The following is a 25,326-nucleotide window of genomic DNA, read 5'->3' as shown; positions in this document are numbered from 1 at the left end:
GTGTGGAATCATCTTTAAAATGCTCCTTTGCAAAGCATTTTGCTTTCTAAATTTTATGAAAGTTTGCAATTGTACTCTTCTTTTCACAGCAGCTTAATAACTGCTGGCTTAACATAACATTTTTTAAAAAACATTTTTAACTGGTTTGTCATTTTAAATTGGGGCCAAATTAATATATATCCTTTTAATTGTTTTTAATGTTTGTATTGTATGTTTTTAGCTGGCTGTACACTGCCCTGAATCCCTCGGGAGAAGGTGCGGTATATAAATTCGAAATAAAATAAAATAAAATAAATAAAATATTGTCATATATATCAGTAAAATATCAACTCTGATGTGGAAGATAGCAAAGTGGTAGACAATTTCTGCTTTTCAGAATTAACTTTCAAGAGTAAAGGAATAGTTAAGAAATATGCCATAGACTAGCATTTGGTACAGCCTTGGAAAAAAATATTCAGACACCATGAAGTGTCTATACCTACAAAAATCAGAATAGTGGAAACAATGTTCCCTCTGACACAAGTGAAAGTTGGTCTTTAAAAAAGCCGTATGAGAAGAGTATTAACGGTGTTCAAGTGTCGTAGAAGACTCTTGAGAATAACGTGGACCAGGGGTGAAATCCAACAGATTCTGACAGGTTCTAGAGAACCAGTAGTGGAAATTTTGAGCAGTTCGGAGAACCGGCAGCGGAAATTTTGAGCAGTTCAGTGAACCAGCAAATACCACCTCTGGCTGGCCCCAGAGTAGAGTGTGAATGGAGATTTTGCAATATCCTTCTCCCAGGAGTGGGGAGGGAATGGGGATTTTGCAGTATCCTTCCCCTGCCACGCCCACCAAGCCACACCACACCCACCAAGCCACACCCATTGAACCGGTAGTAAAAAAAATGGATTTCACCACAGCTGTGGATGCCAACAAACATATGGATCTTTAAACAAACTATATTTCTAACAGGATTCTAACTCAAATTGTCTTACTTTGAGCACATTATGTGAATGCCTAGCTATCTGGAGGAGATTCTAATGCTGGCAAAGGTGGAAGGAAGAAAACATTACATCACCGGTAGACCTGAAAAGTCAAGTTAGGGACAGACTGTCATGAAGACAATCTATCTTTATGGTCTCTAAGAATTGACAACAACTTGATGGCACATAATCAAAATTATTAAAACCATTATTATATCCTTAAATCAATATATACAGAAGAGATCAACTCAAATTTGAAATACTGTATTTCCCATATTTTAATATAAAATTAAAATATCTGGTTCAGAGATAGAGTGTTCTGCATTATTGCTATTAAAATTTGCATTTTAAGATACGCATTAGTGGCTCTACCTGAAATAAGGTAGTAAAAAACTTCTTTTCCAGTGAAAAGATTTCAAATGCATTCGGAATTCTTCAGTTTAGATGAAAAGTGTGAACTTTTTTAAAAAAAGAAAATTGAGCTCAGACCAAAAATCTCTAAAACAGTATTTTCCAGAATACTTCTGCTAAGGAACAACAGATGCTAATTAGTGAAATTGTTCCAAGGACATTAGGAAGTTTCCAAATTTGGATAGTAAAAGTAAAATCAGCTTCCAACAGATTGGGCAGAATGTCAGCCTGCTTAAAATAACAAGGAAGCAAGCTGGGGGTTGGAAGGTGATCATTTCCCTGACTGAGAATTGGATTTCAGACTTCTCATCAGATGACTATCCGATATGCATTGATATGACCGCTTTAGGGAACCACAAAGTCAAGTTTGAACCATAACACCTTGTATATAGTACAACAGCCTAACTATTCTCTTTGTGCCTAAATACCAAATACTGGCTCATAGAATTATCGTGGGAAATCATGCAGGGATGCGTGAACAAATGAGTTAATAATTCTAGCGTAGAGAAAGTTACTACACATATGTTAGCATTAAGCAAACATATGATGGTCCATCAAAACTGCTTTTACAATAGTTTACAAAGTAAAAATAAAAATAATCCAATAGCAGTATCTAAAACTATACACCCAACTGTAGATGTGTTTGTTTTGAAAGTTAGACTCCTGGTTATTTTAATGAGATAAATGCCTCTTGCATCTGAGATGGAATAACATTTTAATTAGATGTTTAGGAGTAACAATGCCTGGAGGAGTTTTTAGGTTAGAATTCCTGAATTCTGCCCACAAAATTGATATTACTTTTAAACTCTCCATTTACTTTACAAATACTTGTATTTACAGCTGTTCTAGTATCTCATCCCAATGTAAATTTCAGTCTCTATTTTCTATGTTATTTATTGCTCATATGTTGAACTACCTGGATAAGTGAATTATAGACATGATGCCAACTGTTTGTTTGTTTGTGTTTGTTTGTTTGTTTGTTTGTTTGTTTGTTTGTTTAATATCCATTTAAACACTTGTTAAAATGAACTGTAGACTAAGTTTACAGTATTCAGTATAATGCAGCCTATTTATTTAACAGTGGACATCTGAAAAGAAAACCTGTGTGAATCAAACATGCTTTGCAGGAGAAGATGTGCCCCCTCCAGGCCAGATCATTACCTGACTTTAAAATTCTTCCTATATTCTTCTGACATAGTATTATTAATTCAACTACCTGAAAAAGTTTCTTTAATATGTATATTCCATTCCCTCCCTACCAATGCTAGGGATTATTAATATATTGCACTTCATTGTAACTATTTCAGGAATTTTCTCACTTTTTTTGAAGAATAATTATTATATAGGAGAACCTAACTACCATATTTTTCTGAGTATAAGACGCACCTTCCCCCCCCCAAAAGAGGGTGGAAATGTTGGTGCGTCTTATACACCGAATACAGCCATTTTTGGCCTCCCAAAGCCCCTCGTTCCATTTTTGCGAAAAATAGGCCTGTTTTTCACCCGATTTTTGCAAAAACAGGGGCATTTTTGCCCTCCCGCAGCCCCCAGGAGCACTCTGCAGGTGTCCCAAACCCTCTGTGTGTGCTATTTGCCCATTTTTGCGAAAAACGAGACGTCTGCAGAGTGCTCCTGGGGCTGGGGAAAAGCAAAAACACCCCCGTTTTTGCGAAAAACAGGGGGCGCAGAGGGTTTGGGAGGCCTGCAGAGTGCTCCTGAGGGCCAGGGAGGGAAAAAGCTTTTTTTTTTTCTTACTTACCTCTTCGAAATCTTGGTGCGTCTTATACACCGGTGTATCTTATAGTCCGAAAAATACAGTAGTAGTCAATTACAAGTTATAGTGCTGTATCTCTCTTATCTTGGAAAGACCCTTCTGAATTTGCCCTTACTGGCAGAGATGTCTGCCTTACTAGAAATGTGCATGGGATCTTTTTCTGTGTTGCTCTTGAGATATGAAACATCCTCTTAAGTATGGCACTGTGCCCCATTGGTTTTTTTTCTTTTACAAAATCAATACAGCGAATGTTTCATCATAATTGTTAATTATTTTAGGAGCTAGTTTAGTGTTAACTTTCATTTTTGATACTGTTCATTTTTATAATTTTGTTAATCACTTTGACTACTCAGTAAGATTTAAAGAGCAGAGTGTAAATCAAACAGGGAAGCATTTGCTTTTCTTAGATTGTGGGACATATATAAATGGATATCCCACTTCAGTTAGATTTTATCACTTTATCTCCTCATCCCAATTTTCAGTATATGCTATGTTGTCCAAAAAGTATTTTTCCTTCACTTTTCTGCATTCCTCAATACAAGAAATAAATTTTGAGATGCCAGCTGCTTAATTGTCTCAAGATCATCCAGCCTTCTGTGTACCACAGCTAACTTATGTTTTATAGACATCAGGCATCTTTAAACTTTTTATATCTTTTAAAGTATCTTTATTCACCTCTTTTTATGATACGTGGGTAACATGAAAACAACTAATTGCCCCAAGGCCTTATCTTTATCTTCCATTCATACAATTTCTCATTGGAAATATCACAGTGGATCAGTCAACAGTGACTTTAAATTCAAGGGTCTCAAATGAATTCACCAAATGAATTTGGGTTTTGTTTCAGTTCTATATGGGGGATATCACTGATCTATCTCAAAGGATTATTATGTAATTCTTAAAAAGAGATGCATAAGCAAGAATGTTCACTTTTCAGAAATACATTAACTATACATTTTTTCTTTTTCTAACCACATGGTGATTATACAATCAGTTTTGTTTTTTATTAAATAAAATATTAATCTACATTCTATTTCATCCAATGTATAAAATTATCTAGAAAGTAGTAGGAACATACCCTTGTATTATATAATATAGGTTGCTTAGCAACCACACATTCAGTGTCAATTTGAAATTGTCATGGCGCTTAACAAGTAGCACTTACGACCAGTCCTTGAAATTCTGGCCTTCACACCAACCCTGCAGTCATCTCATTGTGATCTGGATGCTTGGCAATCTGCTTGCACATACAAGAGATGCAGCACTCCACAATCATGTGGTCGCCATTTGTAACCTGTCCTGCCAGCTTCCCACAAGAAAAGTCAATAGGGCAGCTAGCTGGGAAAGTTGCTAGTCACTCCAGTAAGTCTCTCCTGCCCAGCAGCAGACACCCCCGATCCTGCTACACCTCATTGGTTACCCATGCATGTTCCCTCACCCAGGCCTGAAATTGCATGCACCATTCCACCTATCCATGTGCTGCCCCATACAGCAGCAGTCATCCCTGGGCTCATTGCTCACACATGCCATTGCAACCACCTGCATACACTGCTCCACCATTCCTGGGCCCAAAAGTGGTGTGCGCCACTACAACCAACCTTGCCTTATCAGGTAGCAGCCATTTACTTGCCTGGTAGCCTGCTTGCAAGCTGCCTGGGACTTCCAACTTCCTGCCTTGTTGGAAGCCAACTTCCAACTTCCACTTGTTGGAAGGCAGCAGGAAGTTGTGAGGAGGTTCTAGCTTAATATATATGATTCTCACTTAATAATAGAAACAACTACTGCAGGGATTGCCATCACTAAGCAATAAGGTCATGTGATATCAGTTTATCACTGCATTGCTTAGTGACTGAATAATTGTGTTAAAAGTCAAAATCCATGTCCACTCTTATGTAACTTAATAGGCTACAAAAAGAATGATTCACTATATGCATTGTGAAAGAACCTTTTAAAAAATCACAGGCAAATAATGGCTTCTCCTACATAGCTAAAGTAGTAGTTAACGTTGGCAAAATATGGAATCTGCTATCCAAGATCTACATCTGCCATCATGACTATAAAAACTATAAACTGCACACTAGTACTGTAGGTCAAATATAAGTATGTATACGATAATTGGAATGTAAATTTCTCAACTGTGTCCTCCAAATACATAAAGATCACACCAAAAAACTAGAGATAAGTCAGTGGTAAGAAAAAAAATATCTCTACTGTAAATAACATGCTAAAAACCTACAAGACATCATAGATACTCAAATTCTGATCCTATAGTAGACACAAACAAGAAGCCATATTATTATATTTTTATCCCACATTTTTCATATACAGAGCCCCAGACAATTAGAGCTTCTATATTTTTTCATACATAATTGAAATATCAGATACTTTCAATTAACTACAAATATAGCATCCTTTATCTGCATAAGTGAACTACTGGAAACTACTTTTAATTCCTGTACGAGAGTTCAGAATGACTGCATTTTCCATGAGCAGTATACTTGGTTATAATTCCCACATATTACTAACCTGACAGTTAATCATTTGGTATGTTGAATTAGTTTAGGGAAAAGAAATGATACATCAAATAGAGAAATCCACCATATTATTATAGTGCAACCATTTGCCATTACTGCATCTAACAGATGGTTTCTTCCATACAGAGTATCAGGCTAATCTTACTCGGAATCATAAACTAGATTGGAAAGCTGAAGAAAACATTTGAAAGTCAGGGTCAGGTTACTTTGTATTGCTGCCAGGAAAATGACACAGATGCTTTTGTAAAATCACCTGTTTGTGAAGGAGATTTTATTTTTTACATCTGCAAATTTTAAAAATCTATAAAAACAAAGTGTGATGATTTAAAATCAGAAATATTCTGTTTAGTGTTATTGTTTCTTTTAAATAATCTAGAAAAAATGGAATTACATATTCCGCCTTCTTAATAAATTATTTTTTTATACAAGAAATAAGAGGATTTGCAATTCCCACATTTAGGTTTACACCTGAATGCTGCCTACATGGAAAGATTACGCTTTCCCAATTGAAAAGATTATGCTTTCCCAAACTGGTAGAAGTGGTCTTGAGAATTCAATGGTTTTTTTTTATATATATTGGAGTATCTCAACATACATAGCTGAATCTACTGTATCTTGTGCAGCTTCAGATTTCATAGTAACCATGACAACCTATTTAAATTATACTGTGCACAATCTATGTGGCAATATAGAGAGTGAAGCTGGTTTTCAATACTGAATGAAAGAGTAAGAGATCTCTAATTAAAGGCTGCAGAAATGTGAATTTACTCAACTTTTGCTGGTAGCAGCAATATTACTTTCTAATATTCTACACATATTTATTAACAATACACATAATTTATTAAGAAACAGATTTCAAGTATCAGTATAGGGTTGGGGAGTACATATACTTATGACAGACAAGTGACTGCTATATTTCAGAATAAATTATATCTGCAGGTGTGTAGGTGAAAGAGGGAGAGAGGAAGAGGGGATTATCAACTAATCTGCAGATTGTAAAACTCAATTGTATAAATGGATTTTTTTTTTTTACTATAGGCTGTTCTTGAATTACGACTACCTGTTCAGCAACAGTTTGAAGCTACAATACTTACAATCAGACCTTGGAGTTTCAGCTGTCCCTGCATCCCACAGTCACATGATTACAAGCCCCATGACACTTATAAACAGCACATAAGCACTGATTGACCAAGATCTGCAGTATTATCAGGGACCTCATACATCCTCACCATGACCAGTTTTCATTATTGCCTTTTCAGAGGAGGCTTCATGGTATCCAAAGCAGAACAACTAGATTCTATAATAGCTTTGTCCCTTATCCTATCAACCTTGTTAATTCTCAAGACTCTTTCACTATGTATTCAAAATGGATTTGTGTGTGTGTGTAGATAGGAGAGGGAGGGGGAGAGAGGGAGAGAAAGAGAGAGAGAGTCATTTTTCTATAACTTGGTATTTTTGGCTGCTGCTGCTGTTATTATATCATCATCTTTGGAATGGTGACCTTGGTTGGTGGGTGGTGTCCTTCTTTCGAGAGTGGTGCATCTGAATTTCACTTTAATGTGTGCTATTGTATATACAGGAAAATGACAATAAAGATTATTTTAATGTATGATTACATGATCATCATTTGCAACTTTTCTTGCCAGTTATCCCAGAAAGTCAATGGGGAAACTGGCAGGGAAGTACACAAGTTGCTGGAATTAGTCTCTCCCACTCATGTACCTTCCACCAGCCTCTCTGCATTTACAGCACACCTGACACTCACACACAAGACACTCTCCCAACCGTTGCCATGCCTTCCTCACACCATTGCATACTCTCCTCAACCCATGATGCACTTCTCGCACATACCCTTGCACTCTTGTAAACTTTCTTCAATCCATACTTCTCTGACCTCATATACCCCCCTTCCCAACATGTGCCATACCTCCTATACACCTTCTGATCCTCCCCTGCACCCCCCCAAATCCCCCCTCCATCAGCAGAAGCCATTTGGCTGCCTGCTAGGCTGAGACTTGCAATTTTCCACTGACTTTGGTTGTGGGAAGCCAATAGGAAGTTGCCTCACCTAATGACTGTGAAAACCGGTTAATGAGGGCAACCAGGACTATAAGTGAAGTGAAGCGATCTCATTTTACAACTAGATTGCTAAGCAATGGAAATTCTGTTCACAATTGCTGTCATAAGGCAAGGTCTACCTGTATAGCATAATGGAAAGAAATAGAATACCCAGCAGAACTCAAAAGGTTATTTTAAAAAATCACTTTGAAATTTCTTAAAAGCTTTTATACAGTGGGGCAAAAAAGTATTTAGTCAGCCACCAATTGTGCAAGTTCTCCCACTTAAAAAGATGAGAGAGCCCTCTAATTGACATCATAGGTAGACCTCAACTATGAGAGACAAAATGAGAAAACAAATCCAGACAATCACATTGTCTGATTTGGAAAGTATTTATTTGCAAATTATGATGGAAAATAAGTATCTGGTCAATATCAAAAGTTCATCTCAATACTTTGTTATATATCCTTTGTTGGCAATGACAGAGGTCAAACGTTTTCTGTAAGTCTTCACAAGGTTGGCACACACTGTTGCTAGTATGTTGGCCCATTCCTCCATGCAGATCTCCTCTAGAGCAGTGATGTTTTGGGGCTGTCGCTGGGCAACACGGACTTTCAACTCCCTCCAAAGGTTTTCTATGGGGTTGAGATCTGGAGACTGGCTAGGCCACTCCAGGACCTTGAAATGCTTCTTACGAAGCCACTCCTTTGTTGCCCGGGCGGTGTGTTTGGGATCATTGTCATGCTGAAAGACCCAGCCACATTTCATCTTCAATGCCCTTGCTGATGGAAGGAGGTTTGCACTCAAAATCTCACGATACATGGCCCCATTCATTCTTTCCTGTACACGGATCAGTCGTCCTGGTCCCTTTGCAGAGATACAGCCCCAAAGCATGATGTTGCACCCCCATGCTTCACAGTAGGTGTGGTGTTCTTTGGATGCAACTCAGCGTTCTCTCTCCTCCAAACACAACGAGTTGTGTTTCTACCAAACAGTTCTACTTTGGTTTCATCTGACCATATGACATTCTCCCAATCCTCTTCTGGATCATCCAAATGCTCTCTAGCAAACTTCAGATGGGCCCAGACATGTACTGGCTTAAGCAGGGGGACACGTCTGGCAGGATCTGAGTCCCTGGTGGCGTAGTGTGTTACTGATGGTAGCCTTTGTTACGTTGGTCCCAGCTCTCTGCAGGTCATTCACTAGGTCCCCCTGTGTGGTTCTGGGATTTTTGCTCACCGTTCTTGTGATCATTTTGACCCCACGGGGTGAGATCTTGCGTGGAGCCCCAGATCGAGGGAGATTATCAGTGGTCTTGTATGTCTTCCATTTTCTAATTATTGCTCCCACAGTTGATTTCTTCACACCAAGCTGCTTGCCTATTGCAGATTCAGTCTTCCCAGCCTGCTGCAGGTCTACAATTTTGTTTCTGGTGTCCTTCGACAACTCTTTGGTCTTCACCATAGTGGAGAGTTTGGAGTGTGACTGTTTGAGGTTGTGGACAGGTGTCTTTTATACTGATAACAAGTTCAAACAGGTGCCATTAATACAGGTAATAAGTGGAGGAGCCTCTTAAAGAAGAAGTTACAGGTCTGTGAAAGCCAGAAATCTTGCTTGTTTGTAGGTGACCAAATACTTATTTTCCACCATAATTTGCAAATAAATTCTTTCCAAATCAGACAATGTGATTGTCTGGATTTGTTTTCTCATTTTGTCTTTCATAGTTGAGGTCTACCTATGATGTCAATTACAGGCCTCTCTCATCTTTTTAAGTGGGAGAACTTGCACAATTGGTGGCTGACTAAATACTTTTTTGCCCCACTGTAAATTCCCCAGTATTTGAAGGATAGCAGCACAGAGATGTTTCAGATGAAACTCAGAAAAATGCATCTATATGGATCAACATTTAAACCATCCTTTTAAAATGTGCATGCTTTTCTTCATTTTACATTTCAGACAGCCCTATCAACCACTTCCGATTTTAATTCATGACTTACACTTTACTCACGGTCAACATAAAACATGGTAAAAAATTTGCCCACATTTGCTGTTGCTCTAAATTATTTCTTATAAAATGGTCTACCCAGAAAAAAATAATTTATAAATCTTCTTTTCAAACATCTTCCACCTCTAAAATCATATCATAGAACTCATTGCTTCTTAAATCCTATCTGGCATTTCCTCTTTCAGCTTTCACAGATACGTTAAAAACCTGCTATTTTTCAATGCCCTTGGCTTCTTAATCAGGATAAGGATAAGAAGTCTTTCCTTTTAACTGGTATGTATATATAATTTCAATTACACAAATATTGTTAAATATAATGTGAATGTACACATTACATAATTTAAATCTGGTTTTAATTATTTTAGATAATTAAACTAATTTATTAATAATTATTTAATTATTAGTCCCTCAAATGTTTTAGCAGAAAAGTGGGATAATAATTTTCAACAAAAATAGAAATCAACAACAATCTAGCTGCAACTCTGAAGTTTGACTCCAATGCCCATCATCTGTTATATTAAAAATTTCAAAAAAAAAAATTAAACCAAACCTCAAACTACTACAGTATATAATTAAAGCATTTTGCGTGGTTACCTGTCTCCATAAAAATGCCTTCCAACGTCTTACCAATTATGGTTAATAAAGAGATTACAATATGTAGAGTGAACAAAGACTAAATTGTTATACTTTTTAACAATTTAGATTTTAGAATTCTGAGAATCAATAAGAAGTCTTTCTATATTCCTTGTACAAATAGGAACCAGGTTTTGCTTCCACTGTAGGACTAGTGCTGAAAATTACTTTGATATACAAGGTTTTGCTATATCAGTATTCCTACTGTTATACTTAGGAATCAGACAACACATACTCTACATAGGAATGCAATGTTTAATATATTTTATATCATGTATGTATAAATATACTTTGTAATTTGAAGATCGTGCCTAGGGATATTTTTTCCTTCTATACGTTGTTTTAATAAATAAAGATGTCTGGGCTATAATTAAATAATTTCTCACACTCCATGCAATTATGTCCAAATTTATATGAATGTCTGCAAAATATAAGTGTGATCAACTGGCACAATTAGCCTAATCTGCATAATATGTCTGTAATATATCCACAGCTGTGCCATAGGCTCTGTTACATACTTTGTGACATTCAGTGCTTCTATGGTAGATCTGAATTCAAAAATATGTAATAATGTTTACTTTTCAAAATGACATCTTACAAACTTAGAAGTAAAACCAATATCATAGAATACAATCAAGATGCAAAAGGATTTTTGATAGGCTGAAATACTGTGCCAAAACCAACAAAATAGAATATGAGCTAACAGTTTGATATACTGTAGCAGCTTTAAAAAAAATGAATGACTTAAATTCCATTGATAGAAACAATTTTTTACTTTAACTCAATCACCATGTCACTTTAGAATAGTACTTTTATTCTGGACATCTTGTGTTAGTTAAAATGTTACAAATTAGAGCATGCCCAAATAAGGTGGGCTACAGTTTAGTGACAGAACCCATGTTTTGTTTACCAACTTAATCACTTGATAAAAAGTGAAAATTCTTATTTAAAACCTAGATAATTTATGCTAGTCAGAATTAACAGCTTTTGATTAAGGATAAGGATAATTAAATGAGACAAACATCTAATTCAGTGTATGGCTGTTTCCTTTATGTCTAACAGGATGAGTGAGGAGTCTACCAAATCCAATGAGTAATTGTTGAAAGTATTTTTTTGAAGAAGATTAAGAGGAAATTTGAATGTAGATGGTAGATTATTTATTTATTTATTTATTTATTTATTTATTTATTTATTTATTTATTTATTTATTTATTTATTTATTTATTTTATTACATTTCTATACCGCCCTTCTCCCGAAGGACTCAGGGCAATGTACAGCCATATTAAAACAAACCCATCACAAAAATTAAAAACCGTTAAAATAAATTAAAGCAATTTGGCCGTTATTAAAACCCTTAGTTAAAACCCCTTTAAAACCAATTAAAACCCATTAACATTAATTTATTCGGTCAGGCCGGCTTGATTGAACAATAGTGTCTTCAGAGCACGACGGAAGGCGCGAAGGTCGGGGATCCTTCTTATATCCGGGGGCAGCTCATTCCAAAGAGCAGGAGCCCCCACAGAGAAGGCTCTCTCCCTGGGGGTCGCCAGCCAACATTGCGTGGCCGATGGCACCCTGAGGAGGCCCTCTCTGTGAGAGTATATCGGACGGTGGGAGGCATTCGGTGGTAGAAGGCGGTCCTGTAGGTATCCCGGTCCTAAGCCATGGAGCGCTTTGAAGATGGTAACAAGCACCTTGAAATGCACCCGGAAGACCACTGGGAGCCAGTGCAGCTCGCGCAAGAGAGGTGTTACCCGGGAGCGACGAGTCGCTCCCACAACCACTTGCACAGCCGCATTCTGGACCAGTTGGAGCCTCCGGGTGCTCCTCAAGGGGAGTCCCATGTAGAGAGCATTACAGTAGTCCAGACGGAAGTGACAAGGGCATGAGTGACCATGCGTAAGGCATCCCGATCCAGAAAGGGACGCAACTGGGAAATCAGGTGAACCTGATAGAAAGCCCCCCTGGCGAGGGCCATCATATGACCGTCTAAAGACAGCCGCGTATCCAGGAGGACGCCCAAGTTGCGAACCCTCTCTGAGGGGGACAAGATCTCCTCCCCAATAGCCAGCGATGGTATCAGTTGGCTATATCGGGGCGCCGGAAACCACAGCCACTCGGTCTTGGAGGGGCTGAGTCTGAGCCTGTTCCTCCCCATCCAGATCCGCACGGCCTCCAGGCAACGGGACATCACATCAAGGGCATCACTGGGGTGGTCTGGGGTAGAAATGTACAGCTGCGTGTCATCTGCATACAGTTGACACTCCACCCCAAAACCACGGATGATCTCACCCAGCAGCTTCACATAAATGTTGAACAGGAGGAGCGAGAGGACTGACCCTTGCGGCACCCCACAAGTAAGGTGCCTCGAGGTCGACCTCTGTCCCCCCGTCAACACAGACTGCGTACGGTCAGAGAGAAAGGAGGAGAACCACGGCATCACGGTGCCTCCCACTCCCAGTCCCCCCCAACCGACGCAGCATGATACCATGATCGATGGTATCAAAGGCCGCTGAGAGATCGAGGAGGACCAGGACTGAGGAACAACCCCTGTTCCGAGCCCTCCAGAGATCATCAACCAATGCGATCGATGCCGTTTCCATGCTGTATCCCACCCTGAAGCCCGACTGGCATGGATCTAGATAGATGATGGAATTGAGTTCCCTTTTATTCCACCAGACAACTAAATTCAATGGGTGAAATATTTTAGAAGTTTCCTAATTACAAGAACTATTTTATAGTGGAATAGACTATTTTAGGAGATACTTTACAGCGTGTGAATTACTGACTGAAGAGTTTACAACGTGAGAAAGATTTATGTCATTCAATAAACAGTTTCAGACAAGAATTTCCAGATAAAAGATACTATTTAGACTGCTTAGGCAGGGAACTGAGTAGACTTGATTTCAAAAGAAACTATAATACGTAACAATTCTGAAATTTCAACAGAGCTTTTGATTTGGGTATGTATATTTTTACTTTCCTATCAGTTGGAATATGTGCAGATAATACTGGCACATAATTATATTCAGTCCAATGTTTCACAATCGTGTGATTCCTTTATCAACATTTTTTTAAATTTTACAACAAAGAGGAAGACTTACTGTCTTATTTTAATTAAATTCTAAATCTAGCATTAGCAATCCATTTGTTCTTTTATATTTTCACATAATTTTTAAGAAAGGAAGAATATACTTATTTAGCATTCAGAATAAAGATATAAATTTATGCAAATTATAAGCTTATATATAGCATGATAATATTTGTAAGAAAGACAACTCTAATTACAGTCATTGCAAAGCTATTTATAGAAAAAATATGTAGAATTAAATGAAGAATTTCGTGAACACAAAAAAGTAATTTTTCATTTAAGGAAACATTCATATACTGTTCACTGTAACCTACAATGAATTAAAATATTAGATACATGTACCGTTATATGGTACTTTTATTTGCATTGTTCTTTTCCAAAGTGTGTACTTTTATATCTTACATGCAACATTAATTATTTTGGGTGAATTACAAGGGTGTTTATCTGTATTATTCTGCATTTCCTCTATTAGTTTTAACATTATTTCAGACTCCATATAGTAGATTTTTCATTTTTTTCGTTGGTATTTTTAAGCAATTATATTACAATTGCTTAACTTTAATAATGTTTCTGTTTCAGAACTGTAGTTCATTCAACTGTTCTACTATAATTTGCAGTAATGCAAAAGATATTATATATCCCATATGGACTCTGGGTTAAGGAAAGGGACAAAAAAGTGTAATTGTCATCCATCAGATAATATTTATAAGGTAATATTTATAAGGTGGCAAACTGAATAGTAATGTCCATACCTATTTGTAACACAACAAAATTTTTGAAGGAACAAATATCTTGAAATAAAGAAATGGGGGGCGGATGACATATTTATAAATAAACTACTTAGCTCTTTAGAAAGTTCAGGATTGATTCTTACATAAACATTCCTAAAATGCAAGTCAATCATCAATTATCTAAATGGATGGCTGAGATGTTAGTGATACTTGGTTCATCTATGGACATCTAAAATTTACTGCTCAGTTGGCAAGTAAATGAAGTCACTGTCTTAATTATAACCCTTCAATTAAATGCAAATTAAAATTTGTATTGCCTCCTTGATTTCTACAAAAAAAAAATATATATTTTATAGAAATATAGAAGCATAATCTATAAAAAATAAAGTTTTATTGAAACATATACAGAAGCTGTACTAATGTACAGTTGCAAGAAAAAGTATGTGAACCCCTTGGGATTACGTGGAGTTTTGCATTAATTGGTCATAAAATGTGCTCTGAACTTCATCTAAGTCACAACAATAGAAAAACACAGTCTGCTTAAAATAATACTACACAAACATTAGATGTTGCCATGGTTTAATGGAACATAACATGTAAACATTCACAGTGCAGGGAGGAAAAAGTATGTGAACCTTTGGATTTAATAACTGGTTGACCCTCCTTTGGCAGCAATAACCTCAACCAAACGTTTCCTGTAGTTGCAGATCAGATCTGCACAACGATCTGGAGTAATTTTGGACCACTCCTCTTCACAAAACTGTTTCAGTGTAGCAATATTCTTGGAATGTCTGGTGTGAATCGCTCTCTTAAGGTCATGCCACAGCATTTCAATCAGGTTGAGGTCAGGACTCTGACTGGGCCACTCCAGAAGGCGTATTCTGTGCTGTTGAAGCCATTTTTTTGTTGAATTACTTGTATGCTTTGGGTCATTGTCCTGTTGCATCACCCACCCTCTGCGGAGCTTCAGTTGGCGGACAGATGGTCGTACGTTTTCCTGCAAAATGTCTGGAATTCATTTTCCCATCAATGACAACAATCCATCCAGGCCCTGAGGCAGCAAAGCAGCCCCAAACCATGATGCTCCCTCCGCCATGTTTTACAGTGGGGATGAGGTTTTGATGTTGGTATGCTGTGCCTTTTTTTCTCCACACATAGTGTTGTGTGTTCTTCCCAAACAACTCAATTTTGGTTTCATCTGTCCACAGTATATTTTGCCAGTAGTGCTGTGGAACATTCAGGTGCTCTTTTGCAAACTTCAAACGTGCTGCAATATTTTTTTTGGACAGCAATGGCTTCCTCCGTGGTGTCCTCCCATGTACTCCATTCTTGTTTAATGTTTTCCTTATTGTAGATGTTGTCAACAAAAATGTTAGCATTTGCCAGAGATTTCTGTAGGTCTTTAGCTGACACTCTAGGATTCTTCTTTACCTCATGAAGCATTCTGCGCTGTGCTCTTGCAGTCATTTTTACAGGACGACCACGCCTAGGGAGAGTAGCAACAGTGCTAAACTTTCTCCATTTGTAGACAGTCTGTCTTACCGTGGACACATGACCATCAAGGCTTTTGGAGATACTTGTAACCCTTTCCAGCTTCATGCAAGTCAACAATTCTTGATCGTAGGTCTTCTGAGACCTCTTTTCTGCGAGGCATGGTTCACATCAGACAGTGCTTCTTGAAACCAGTAAACCCAAAACAGGTGTGTGTTTTTAAAGGGCAGGACAGCTGTCAGCAACACATCCAATATCATCACACTGATTGGAGTCAAGGTTGGCTCACTCCTGGCTCCAATTAGCTCTTGGAGAAGTCATTAGGCTAGGGGCTCACATACTTTTTCCTCCCTGCACTGTGAATGTTTACATGTTATGTTCAATTAAACCATGGCAACATCTAATGTTTGTGTAGTATTATTTTAAGCAGACTGTGTTTTTCTATTGTTGTGACTTAGATGAAGTTCAGAGCACATTTTATGACCAATTCATGCAAAACTCCACGTAATCCCAAGGGGTTCACATACTTTTTCTTGCAACTATATATCAGCAATGTTCACAAACCACCAGGAACACCCACTTCCAGGAGTTATTAATAATTATGGAGAAAAAGATATCTTTCATACTTAAATGAGCCACGGTGGCACAGTGGTTAGTGTGCAATACTGCAGGCTACTTCTGCTGACTGCCAGCTGACTGCAATTTGGCACTTCAACTCTCACCAGGCTCAAGGTTGACTCAGCCTTCCATCCTTCTGAGGTGGGTAAAATGAGGAGCCAGATTGTTGGGGGCAATATGCTGACTCTGTAAATCGCTTAGAGAGGCTCTTAAGCACTGTAAAAAGGTATGTAAGTCTAAGGCTATTGCTAGTGCTATTGTTAAATATAACTCCACTATCATGGAGGATATTTCTCATGTTCTGCTGCTATAATTAGACTTTTTTAAAAAAATAAAAAGTACTTTCTCATATTGAACATCCTTTTCAATTCTACCATCCCAAGAGACATATATGAGCAGCATAAAGATATACATAATATTCACAAGATTAAAAAAATACTATAATAGTTTTTCCCTAAAATATATGGAACATTAAAATAATTAAGCTAACCAAATTTTAAGAACATTTTCAAGAAAAAAAATAAAAAGATAAGATCATTCCAGTTACGGTAAAAAGAGTAAAATATATTACAACATAAAAGCATCTATGTTTTTCAATAGATCTTCCATCTGTTTTTAATTACTGCAACCTTATAGAACAATAGTTAAGCATTGAATCAAACACAAAACAATGCACAGAAAATCAAACACAAATATTTTCAATTAATAGGCACAATGTTTTAGGATAAAGGTATGAATTTTATAAACGATCAGAAGTGAAGTCCCCAATTTATGATCTCTGGACACACATTCAACTTTTACTATACAAATTAATAGGTGGTTATTGGTTTGAATTCCACACTGTAACAATTTCAAAAATTTACAACTAATATTTTAGAAACTAATATCATACAAACTCTTACAAAAATCATGACTTACAATCTTCAAATCACAACAGAAGTTTTACTCTGCCCTCAGTTTTTCTACATTAATACTGACAAGAGTTCAGCAACATTTTAATTGGGAGTAACTAAAATAAGCATTTGGCAAAAAACCAAAAGAGCTATTTTTAAAGTGATTTCTTTGTGTTAGAAGCTTTGATGGGGATTTTTGCTGTTATTAAAATCTTCTTACTAATATTCAGTGTTTATCATGTGATTATGAATGTCCTTAAATGCACGTGCACACCTGAACACATACAGAGTTAACATGTATTAAATTATTCTGCAATAGCAACAGCACAATTCTTTTCAGGCTACATATTGAATGGTGTTTGTGGCCAGCATCACTAGTCAGGTCTGATTAGTTTCAAGAGACAGATTTGAAAGCTTGAAGGATAAAAATGAACACTAAAGCACAGGAGACAGTGTTTGGGGAAATCATCCCCCCTTTCCTGTTAACAGTCCAGTATTTTTAAAGAAAAAGCTTGTATCTATTGAATTTTTTTTCATGAATATGCCAGTTGTCCCAAATAATAAATATAATAATGTATTCACCTTGGTTCGCAACAAGAAAGGACTCAATCAGAATTCCGTTGCTTACCAGGGTGTCTTTTCTTTCAATTTACTTTTAAAAAGATTTTATGGGCAAGTAACAGCTGGCTGGGAATCTACATAGTAAGAGACACACATATTATTTTTGATCTTTGTAGGTGAGGCTATTCCCAAGTAAGCCATATGATTTTCCAAAAGAAAATGGAACACAACACCACTGAAATTGAATTATCTTTAAATAGCTGGGATGTCATCTAAATTAGATAACAACCACTTCCAACATGGCACTTCTTCTTTTGAATGAGCTCTGCTAATCTGAACTGACCCCCCCCACCCTTTATGATTGTCTCCCCAACCAAGATGTCCAATGGAAAAGCTGTTGTGATTCACATCTGTACCATGGAGCATAAAGAAGCAATAGACAATCTGCGGGGTACCGCTGCAGGTACCCCTTCAAATGCCAGCTGGAGACTTATTGTCGTGTGAAAAATAAACCACTTGTTTATTGAATCTCTAGCAGTCGTTAAAACTGAGTACTTGTCAATGTTTTATGATCAGTTGAGAATTATAATACTCCTAGCATCACTATATCCTTGGACCTTGATCTACAGCATGGGACGTTGATGTACAGCATTATTGGACCTGTCTTCCCCAATTCCCTAGCTGTTAAATTTTCTTAACAATCGGAGCAAACTAATCATATTACATGCCCAACAACACTTCTCCTTTTTTTCCTACCTTATTTAATCCCAACGAGGACTCTCAAAAATAGCTCTGGGGGTTTCAGGGACCTTCCAGAGAAAATGTTATGGGACTGTAAAAGAACAGATTCATACTTTCCAATTCTGTCAACAGGAATTGTTACTGCTAGTAAAACTATATGTTGAGTTTCATCTTAAGTTTTTCTCTGTATTTAAGTAAAGTGTTTCAGACATACTCTTTAACAGGTAGATGATGTTATGACAAAAAACGTTTATTGTGCCAGGTGAACATTACAAGAGTAATATTAGACTTTCATTAGTAGAACAGGTATATTGTTTTTGATTGTGTAAATTACTTTTACAGAAACATTAATATTAATTTCCTATCTTCATCAGGTCTATGATATTAAAAAGATTAACTTTCCAAATAAAGAACATGATTGAGTTCTATGTGATATTTAGCTTGTCTCATGTGATCAATGCTCTCAGAATTAACACATATTACTTAAGGAAGGCTCCTTAATTTACTATTCAAATGTTATTGTAGGACTATGTTAAAGAAAAAAAATCCAGATAAATGAGTTAAAATATATTTCATTTCTTATGACCTGCATCTCATGTATCAAAAGAAAAGTGTTTCATGCACATAATTGAGTTTTTAATAGCTCTTATAAGCACAGACGGCTCAAGGAATTCTGAATGTCAAATGCAAGCAACCTGTATCCCCAAAGGTACCTATATGATTAAACAGAAAATCAGAACAAAAAATGATGTGCCATAACTCTTAGGTAACAATTTTTAATTAAATGCAGTTTTTAACTTCAGAGCAAGTTTGCAAGATGCAATAATCCAGGGTAAAATAACTAGGACTACTAAATTAAAACTGGGAGTAAAACCTATATGTTGACTGCATCTGGACAGTATGTGATTACTGCAACTTATGATTAAAATTCAAGCACACCAGCCTGGGGCCATTGGGTTTTTCTCATAGACACACCCTGCTTTCAATCACTCCAGGCATCTTTCAATATGAGTCTATCATCTCTCTTTTTTATTTTAGATTTCTCTAGTTGGGAGACAGAAAGTGGGATTAGAAGACAGACCAAAGGCATCTGAGTTAACTGAAATTATATACAATAATAATACAAATATGGTGAGATTATGATGCAAAAACTGTCCTTGCATATTTGGTCCTAATATCTGATGCAAGTACCTATGTCATAGGTTTTGTATCACCATGAATCTTTCAACACTTGTCTGTCCCTGACCCCTCGCATTCCTATGAGTCAGATGTTATGTTAAACCAACCTTTCCCAACCAGAGTGCAATTCACATGTGTAGACTTTCAAAACACAGATTTCTCAGCAATAACCATATTGGCTTGAAAAAATAGGAGACAGGTGGCTGTCCAGTCTTTTCTTAAAAATCTCCAGTGATGAAGCACCTACAACTTCTGAATGTAAGCTGTTCCACTATTTATACTCATCCTTATATTTACACATCCAAGTAGGCGCAATACAAAACAAGTCTGCCATTTTAGGAGTCGATAAATATTCACTTAGAATTATTTCAAGACTCACTGTTCTCAATCTGCTTTGACTTCTTTACATTATCAAGCAGCTATATCGCATTATCTTCCCAGACACAGACTAAAAAATCTTGGATGTTTTTAAAACTTTTAAAGCCATTTACAACAATAACAAATGAAGTAACAATGAAGAAAGCAAAATATGAAGTGAAACCAGAAAACATTTTAGGCCCCAAACAAGTCCTTATGCGAATTACTGTTTACCATCACCAACAAAAGAAGTGTGCTTTAGAAAGTAGCTCTAGAGTAATAGAAAAGTGTAAATTGACATTACTACTCTAATGCCGATACATTTACAGAATTCATTCATGGTCTAAATAAATCATAATTATCTTTGTTTGCACAACATATTAACAGTGTTTTACAAATCCACAATAACTAAGCCCGAACTAACCAAAGGCTTAACCAGTCTTCAGTCTCAGTTTAGAACTATAGTTCAGTGTCTCAGTGACTGCAGTCAGATCTTTCCATCTTACAGGGCTAGCAGCCTGTTCTTTCTAGAAAGAGCAAGGTCAGAACTGATTGATTAAATCAGAAAGGAATAAAAGTTCCCATCACTTTAATTCACCTGGCTAAAGAAATATAATAGTACAATGATAATGTTAGTTAAATATTGTTTTCTGTCTTTGCTCTCATTTCTAGGGACAAAGCCAGAATGAATGTGTAGGATGATCTTGACCAGAGGTCTTCAAACTTGGCAGTTTTAAGACTTGTGGACTTCAACTCCCAGAATTCTCCAGCAAGTCTTAAAGCTGCCAAGTTTGAAGACCTCTGATCTTGACAGTTGTCATAGCACAGGAAACAATGTTGTGACAGTCACTGGAGGAAGGGGATAGATCAGCAGGAGATAAGGGATGGGTACAGCAGAGTATCCACACCGAAATGATGTTTTAACCTTTAGGGATTTTTTGGAAGAGTTGGCAAGGCTGCTAAGAAATAAGCTCTTAGCAAGAAAATCATCAGCTGGATTGAATAGAAAATATGCCAATTAAATGAAATAGCCCCCAATTGTCTTAAAATCTACGAAAGAGCAAAGTTAATAAATAATTATAGCTCTTTGCTTATCAATGGAAGCTTGAAAGTATTATAGGAGAACCAGGCTAATAGAACTGAAAAAATTTAATATATTTCTAATTTCCCATGTCAATCAATTCTATCCTAAAAATATATGAACACACCTCAAATGTTATTACTATTCACTAACATTAAGGGGGGAAATATCAGATATACTTTTAAGGTATAAAAGCTCTATGAAGGTTTCCTACCACTAGGCAACAGCTTAAGCTTAGCATCAACACAGAGAAAACTTCTAGAACTAATTAATTACACTAAAGATGCAAATGAAGAAACTTTTATGAAGGCATAATTTTTCACGAATAAGATTATACAATGTAAATGTTTTTTCTATAATATTGCAGACAGATGCTCTTAAACACTTACAGTCCCAAGTGTATGCAAAACCTGAACCACAAGGCTACATGATTTCAGAAAAGATTGATAACTAGGTCAAAGAGCAATATTAAACATTAATGCACCCTGCTATATTTCTCTCATAGTACTGACTCAGATAAGTTCAATTCTATAGTACAAAGAATTTCAACATCAGAAGAAAATCAACAGAAATTACATATGTGAATATTTTTAAGATTTACTTTCTTACTTTATTCAGTCAGAGGAAAACCCTGCTTATAAATCCTTACTTACTTTAGAGGCCCATGGCTGCAGACAATTGGCATAACAACGAACAAGAAAAGCCATTTCCTGTGTTAAAAAGGAAAGCTTCCACTTGCAAACAAAAGTCACAAACAATAATTTAAGTAAGATCCTTGGAAGATTCTTTTTATAAACTATAAATCAGATATGGATCTTCAGGCACATGATTAGTCAGATTTTATATTCACAGTGGTTTTTTTAAAAAATTATCATTCAGCAGCTTTCATCTGGCAATGATTACTGCAAAAAAAAATCAGTCCAATTTCAACAAGCAGGTAATTTCACACATTCAAAAAATTTAGTAGTACTTCTCTTTTAAAATATTAACATCAATGAGAATATGCCTGAAACAGCAGACATAAAATAAATTCAGGATCAGGCTGAAAGTTCATACAATAATTACGAAAAGATGAATATTAAATTCCTCTTAAGATTCTTTTTTTCTGTTTCAAGGCACAGTTAAAGCTGGTTAGTCTTCAGTTTCCCTTTTCCCATCTTCACATTTTATAAAGCAGGAACAGTTTTGCTAAGAGTCTTCTTCATTAAATCTTGAGTGACCAAAGAATCCTTCATATCAAAGTTTCTTTTTCTTTATACTCCTGCCCACCAAAGCCGCAATACTGAATCCACACACAGCCAGTATCTTCGGAGGCAAACCGTGAGTGTGTGTATGAGGTCTAACAGGTTTGCATTGTAGAATTTCTCAAAGCTTCTGCAATCAAAGCCATTTCCCTCACACCCCCAATGCAGAGTTTAAAATACTGCAGTATAGCTAAGAATTCTAATGCAACAGCCAGATACCATGGTTAATCCAAATCTAGCATTTTTCAATTTAAAAAATTCTAATACATTGCAAAAAGCAACATCCACAGCAAGACTGAATGGTCGAGTCCTAATTCCTACTATCTTTGCTCGTTTCTCAGCAGCTCCCTCAGGAAAAGCTCTCATCGATTGGATGCTCCGCAGCAAGATGAAATATCTAATAAGGAGGGGGGAGTGTGGGAGGGGAATGGAGCTAAAAGGATGACATCACCTGTATAGAAAGCCTTTAGAAACTGCATTAGATCAATTGGCTACTGTATCTGCAGATGCAGCCAGAGCATCTTTATTGACCTAATATAAACACATCTCTGTACAACAACAATTCAGCAAAATGCAGTATGTTACATTTCATATCACTCTGCTCATCTGACATAGCACATAATTCCTCTGGGTGTTTTATTTTTAACCACTTAATCTTGAAATCTGTGCATCTATACACATGTGTTTTTTTCCTAAGGTGTGTTATAAGCAAATAATATTTCTAGTTACTGTGATTTAAAATGATTAAGATATTTCCTTCATTACATACATACCTATGATCTCTAAAAAATTTTTAAATTGGAGAGCACAAACTTTTCCTAATATTGTAACCTTGAATAAAATCCATTTTAAATTGGAGAATTAAAATATATCATGCCTTAAACTATATCAAAGCTTTGATATTTGAAGTCTTAATATTAAAAATGGGAAATAATGGTGTTAGCCATTAAGGCAAAGAGCCAGACACTTTAAATGATTTAATGTATAGATTCAAAATGAACATACATATCTTCTGTGCAATCAATTAAGAGGGAAATACATGAACACTGTAGCTACAAGTTTTAAAAAAACTGTTGCCTACAAAAGCACAAAATCCAGGTTTTGCATTAAATAAACACTTTTATGTCTGAAAGCAAATTATTTTTTAATTTCTTATTCGGAACTCAAGTATAGACCAAGTGTTCATATTTCATCTGAATCCTAAAGACAGATTGACACTGCTTTAAAGATCAAAGCAGGACATTTCATGGTTGGTAATGAATGCCATTCATTCACAAATTCACATAAATTCTAGATTAATTTCATTTGTATCTTCTAAAAACTTAACAATACTCTCAGTTGTCCAATGATCAACATGCACATATTATTGATAAACTGATTTAAAAAAATGTTTTAGATTTAATTATCTGGCACAAAAAACAGGAAATGGTCATATAAAAAGTTTTGTTCAAGGGTATCTTTTTTGGAAGCTCTTTAATCCAACAGATATTTTCATGAATGAAAAAAAGTTTTGTTTTGTTTTGTTTTTTACTAATACCACTTGGTATTATTTTAGACTGCTGAGAGGGGATATTTGTTTAAATATTGTATTCAAGGGATCTCTCTCTCTCTCTCTCTCTCTCCCTAACTCCCTCCCTCCCATAATTGAGAATATCATAGAATGATCAGCATTTAAATTAATGTTTTTGTTTATAAGAAAAGGAAAAACCATCATCACTATAGTAGCAACTCTGTTTAAATAAAGAGTTGTGTGAAACTGTTCCAAAGTTTGCATGTAGAACACCTAAGCAGAGTGCCATGTCTCCAATGACTTAAGGTAATTATTCCTCCTAAATATAACTTGCTTAAATAAAACGTAACTTCTTCTATTTCCTAAATATTAGCAAATAGAACGTATAGCCTAAAAATTGCCTTTTAAAAACGTTTTATTGTGCCATGCAATTCAGTCCACTAAAGAGTATGGCATGAATGCAATATTTCACAGCTACTATAACTGTGAGCCCAATAATGGGTGAAAATTCTATTTCCCCTTTAAGTGAAGATGACATCATCCTTTTCCCTTTCTTACAAATCAGACTGCAGCTACTGCAACTCCCTGGGGAAGATTTTACATGCAACACTGCCAGTCTAACAGCTATGTGCAGGGGGTAAGACTAACCTAATTCTGTATTAGACTAGAAGCTTTAGAAATTATTTTTTTTAACACTATTAAGCCAAAATTTTATGAACACATTGTATATTGTGAGCAAATGTAAAATGATCAAAATGCATTTGCAAAGGAAGTAATATTTTTACAAATATTTTGTACGATTATTTCAAGCAATTAAGACTAACTTTAAAGATACAATGTGCTATACTAAGCTTGTCAACAAATAAATTATTGAATAAAGTTACAAATGCAAACAGTATACTTTATTAATTTAAATATATAATGAACTTAGAAAAAAAGAAGAGTCTACATTAGATATGGATGGATGCATAGAAAGGAAGACAGATGGTCAAGCAGTTCATTTTTATTCTAGATTGTATTTTAATAAACTCCATGTATTTCAAATATTTGCTCATATTTTTAATATTTCCGTCAGAATTTCCCCAAATATGAACAAACAATTCCAAAAGAAAAAATGGGGACACACTATATATGAAATTTCTGTATCTATACAGTAAATAGTAATATAGTTTCAGTAAACCATTATGCTCAAAATGGAATTCAAGAAGCTAAAGACTCACAGCATCTGATAATTGGCAAGCTGAATGACAGGTTACAAAGCAATCTAAAAATCTTTATAGTTTGGCAAACTGAAGTACTTAACATTTTAATGACAAAAAAGGTTATCAAAAGTTTATTGTAACATATACAAGTGTCAGTTTGAAATGTGTTCTGGAAGAGAAAGGGCCAATGGTGAAAATTATTACTGGCAGATGGGACAACATCTGGCAGCATCTCCACTATGCACT

General features: G+C 36.1%; 1 protein-coding gene across 11 annotated transcripts in view; it reads right to left on the bottom strand.

The window, feature by feature from the left end:
* The window catches only part of RAPGEF6 (Rap guanine nucleotide exchange factor 6), a 167,898-nt gene that overhangs the window by 62,456 nt on the left and 80,116 nt on the right, over positions 1–25,326 (bottom strand). The window contains exon 1 of one of the 11 annotated variants that reach the window (XM_034404273.3): positions 21,778–22,739. The exons of the other annotated variants lie outside the window; for them this stretch is intronic. Coding sequence (XP_034260164.1) covers positions 21,778–21,831 — 54 coding nt within the window. The 5' untranslated portion in view covers positions 21,832–22,739. Of the gene's footprint in view, positions 1–21,777; positions 22,740–25,326 lie in introns of those variants that run through there. 11 annotated transcript variants of the gene reach the window in all.

The sequence above is a fragment of the Pantherophis guttatus genome, chromosome 2, assembly GCF_059756535.1.
Source record: "Pantherophis guttatus breed Tessera chromosome 2, ASM5975653v1, whole genome shotgun sequence".
Lineage (NCBI taxonomy): Eukaryota > Metazoa > Chordata > Lepidosauria > Squamata > Colubridae > Pantherophis > Pantherophis guttatus.
Note: the sequence above shows the minus strand (reverse complement) of the source record. Positions and strands in the feature narration are given on the sequence as shown.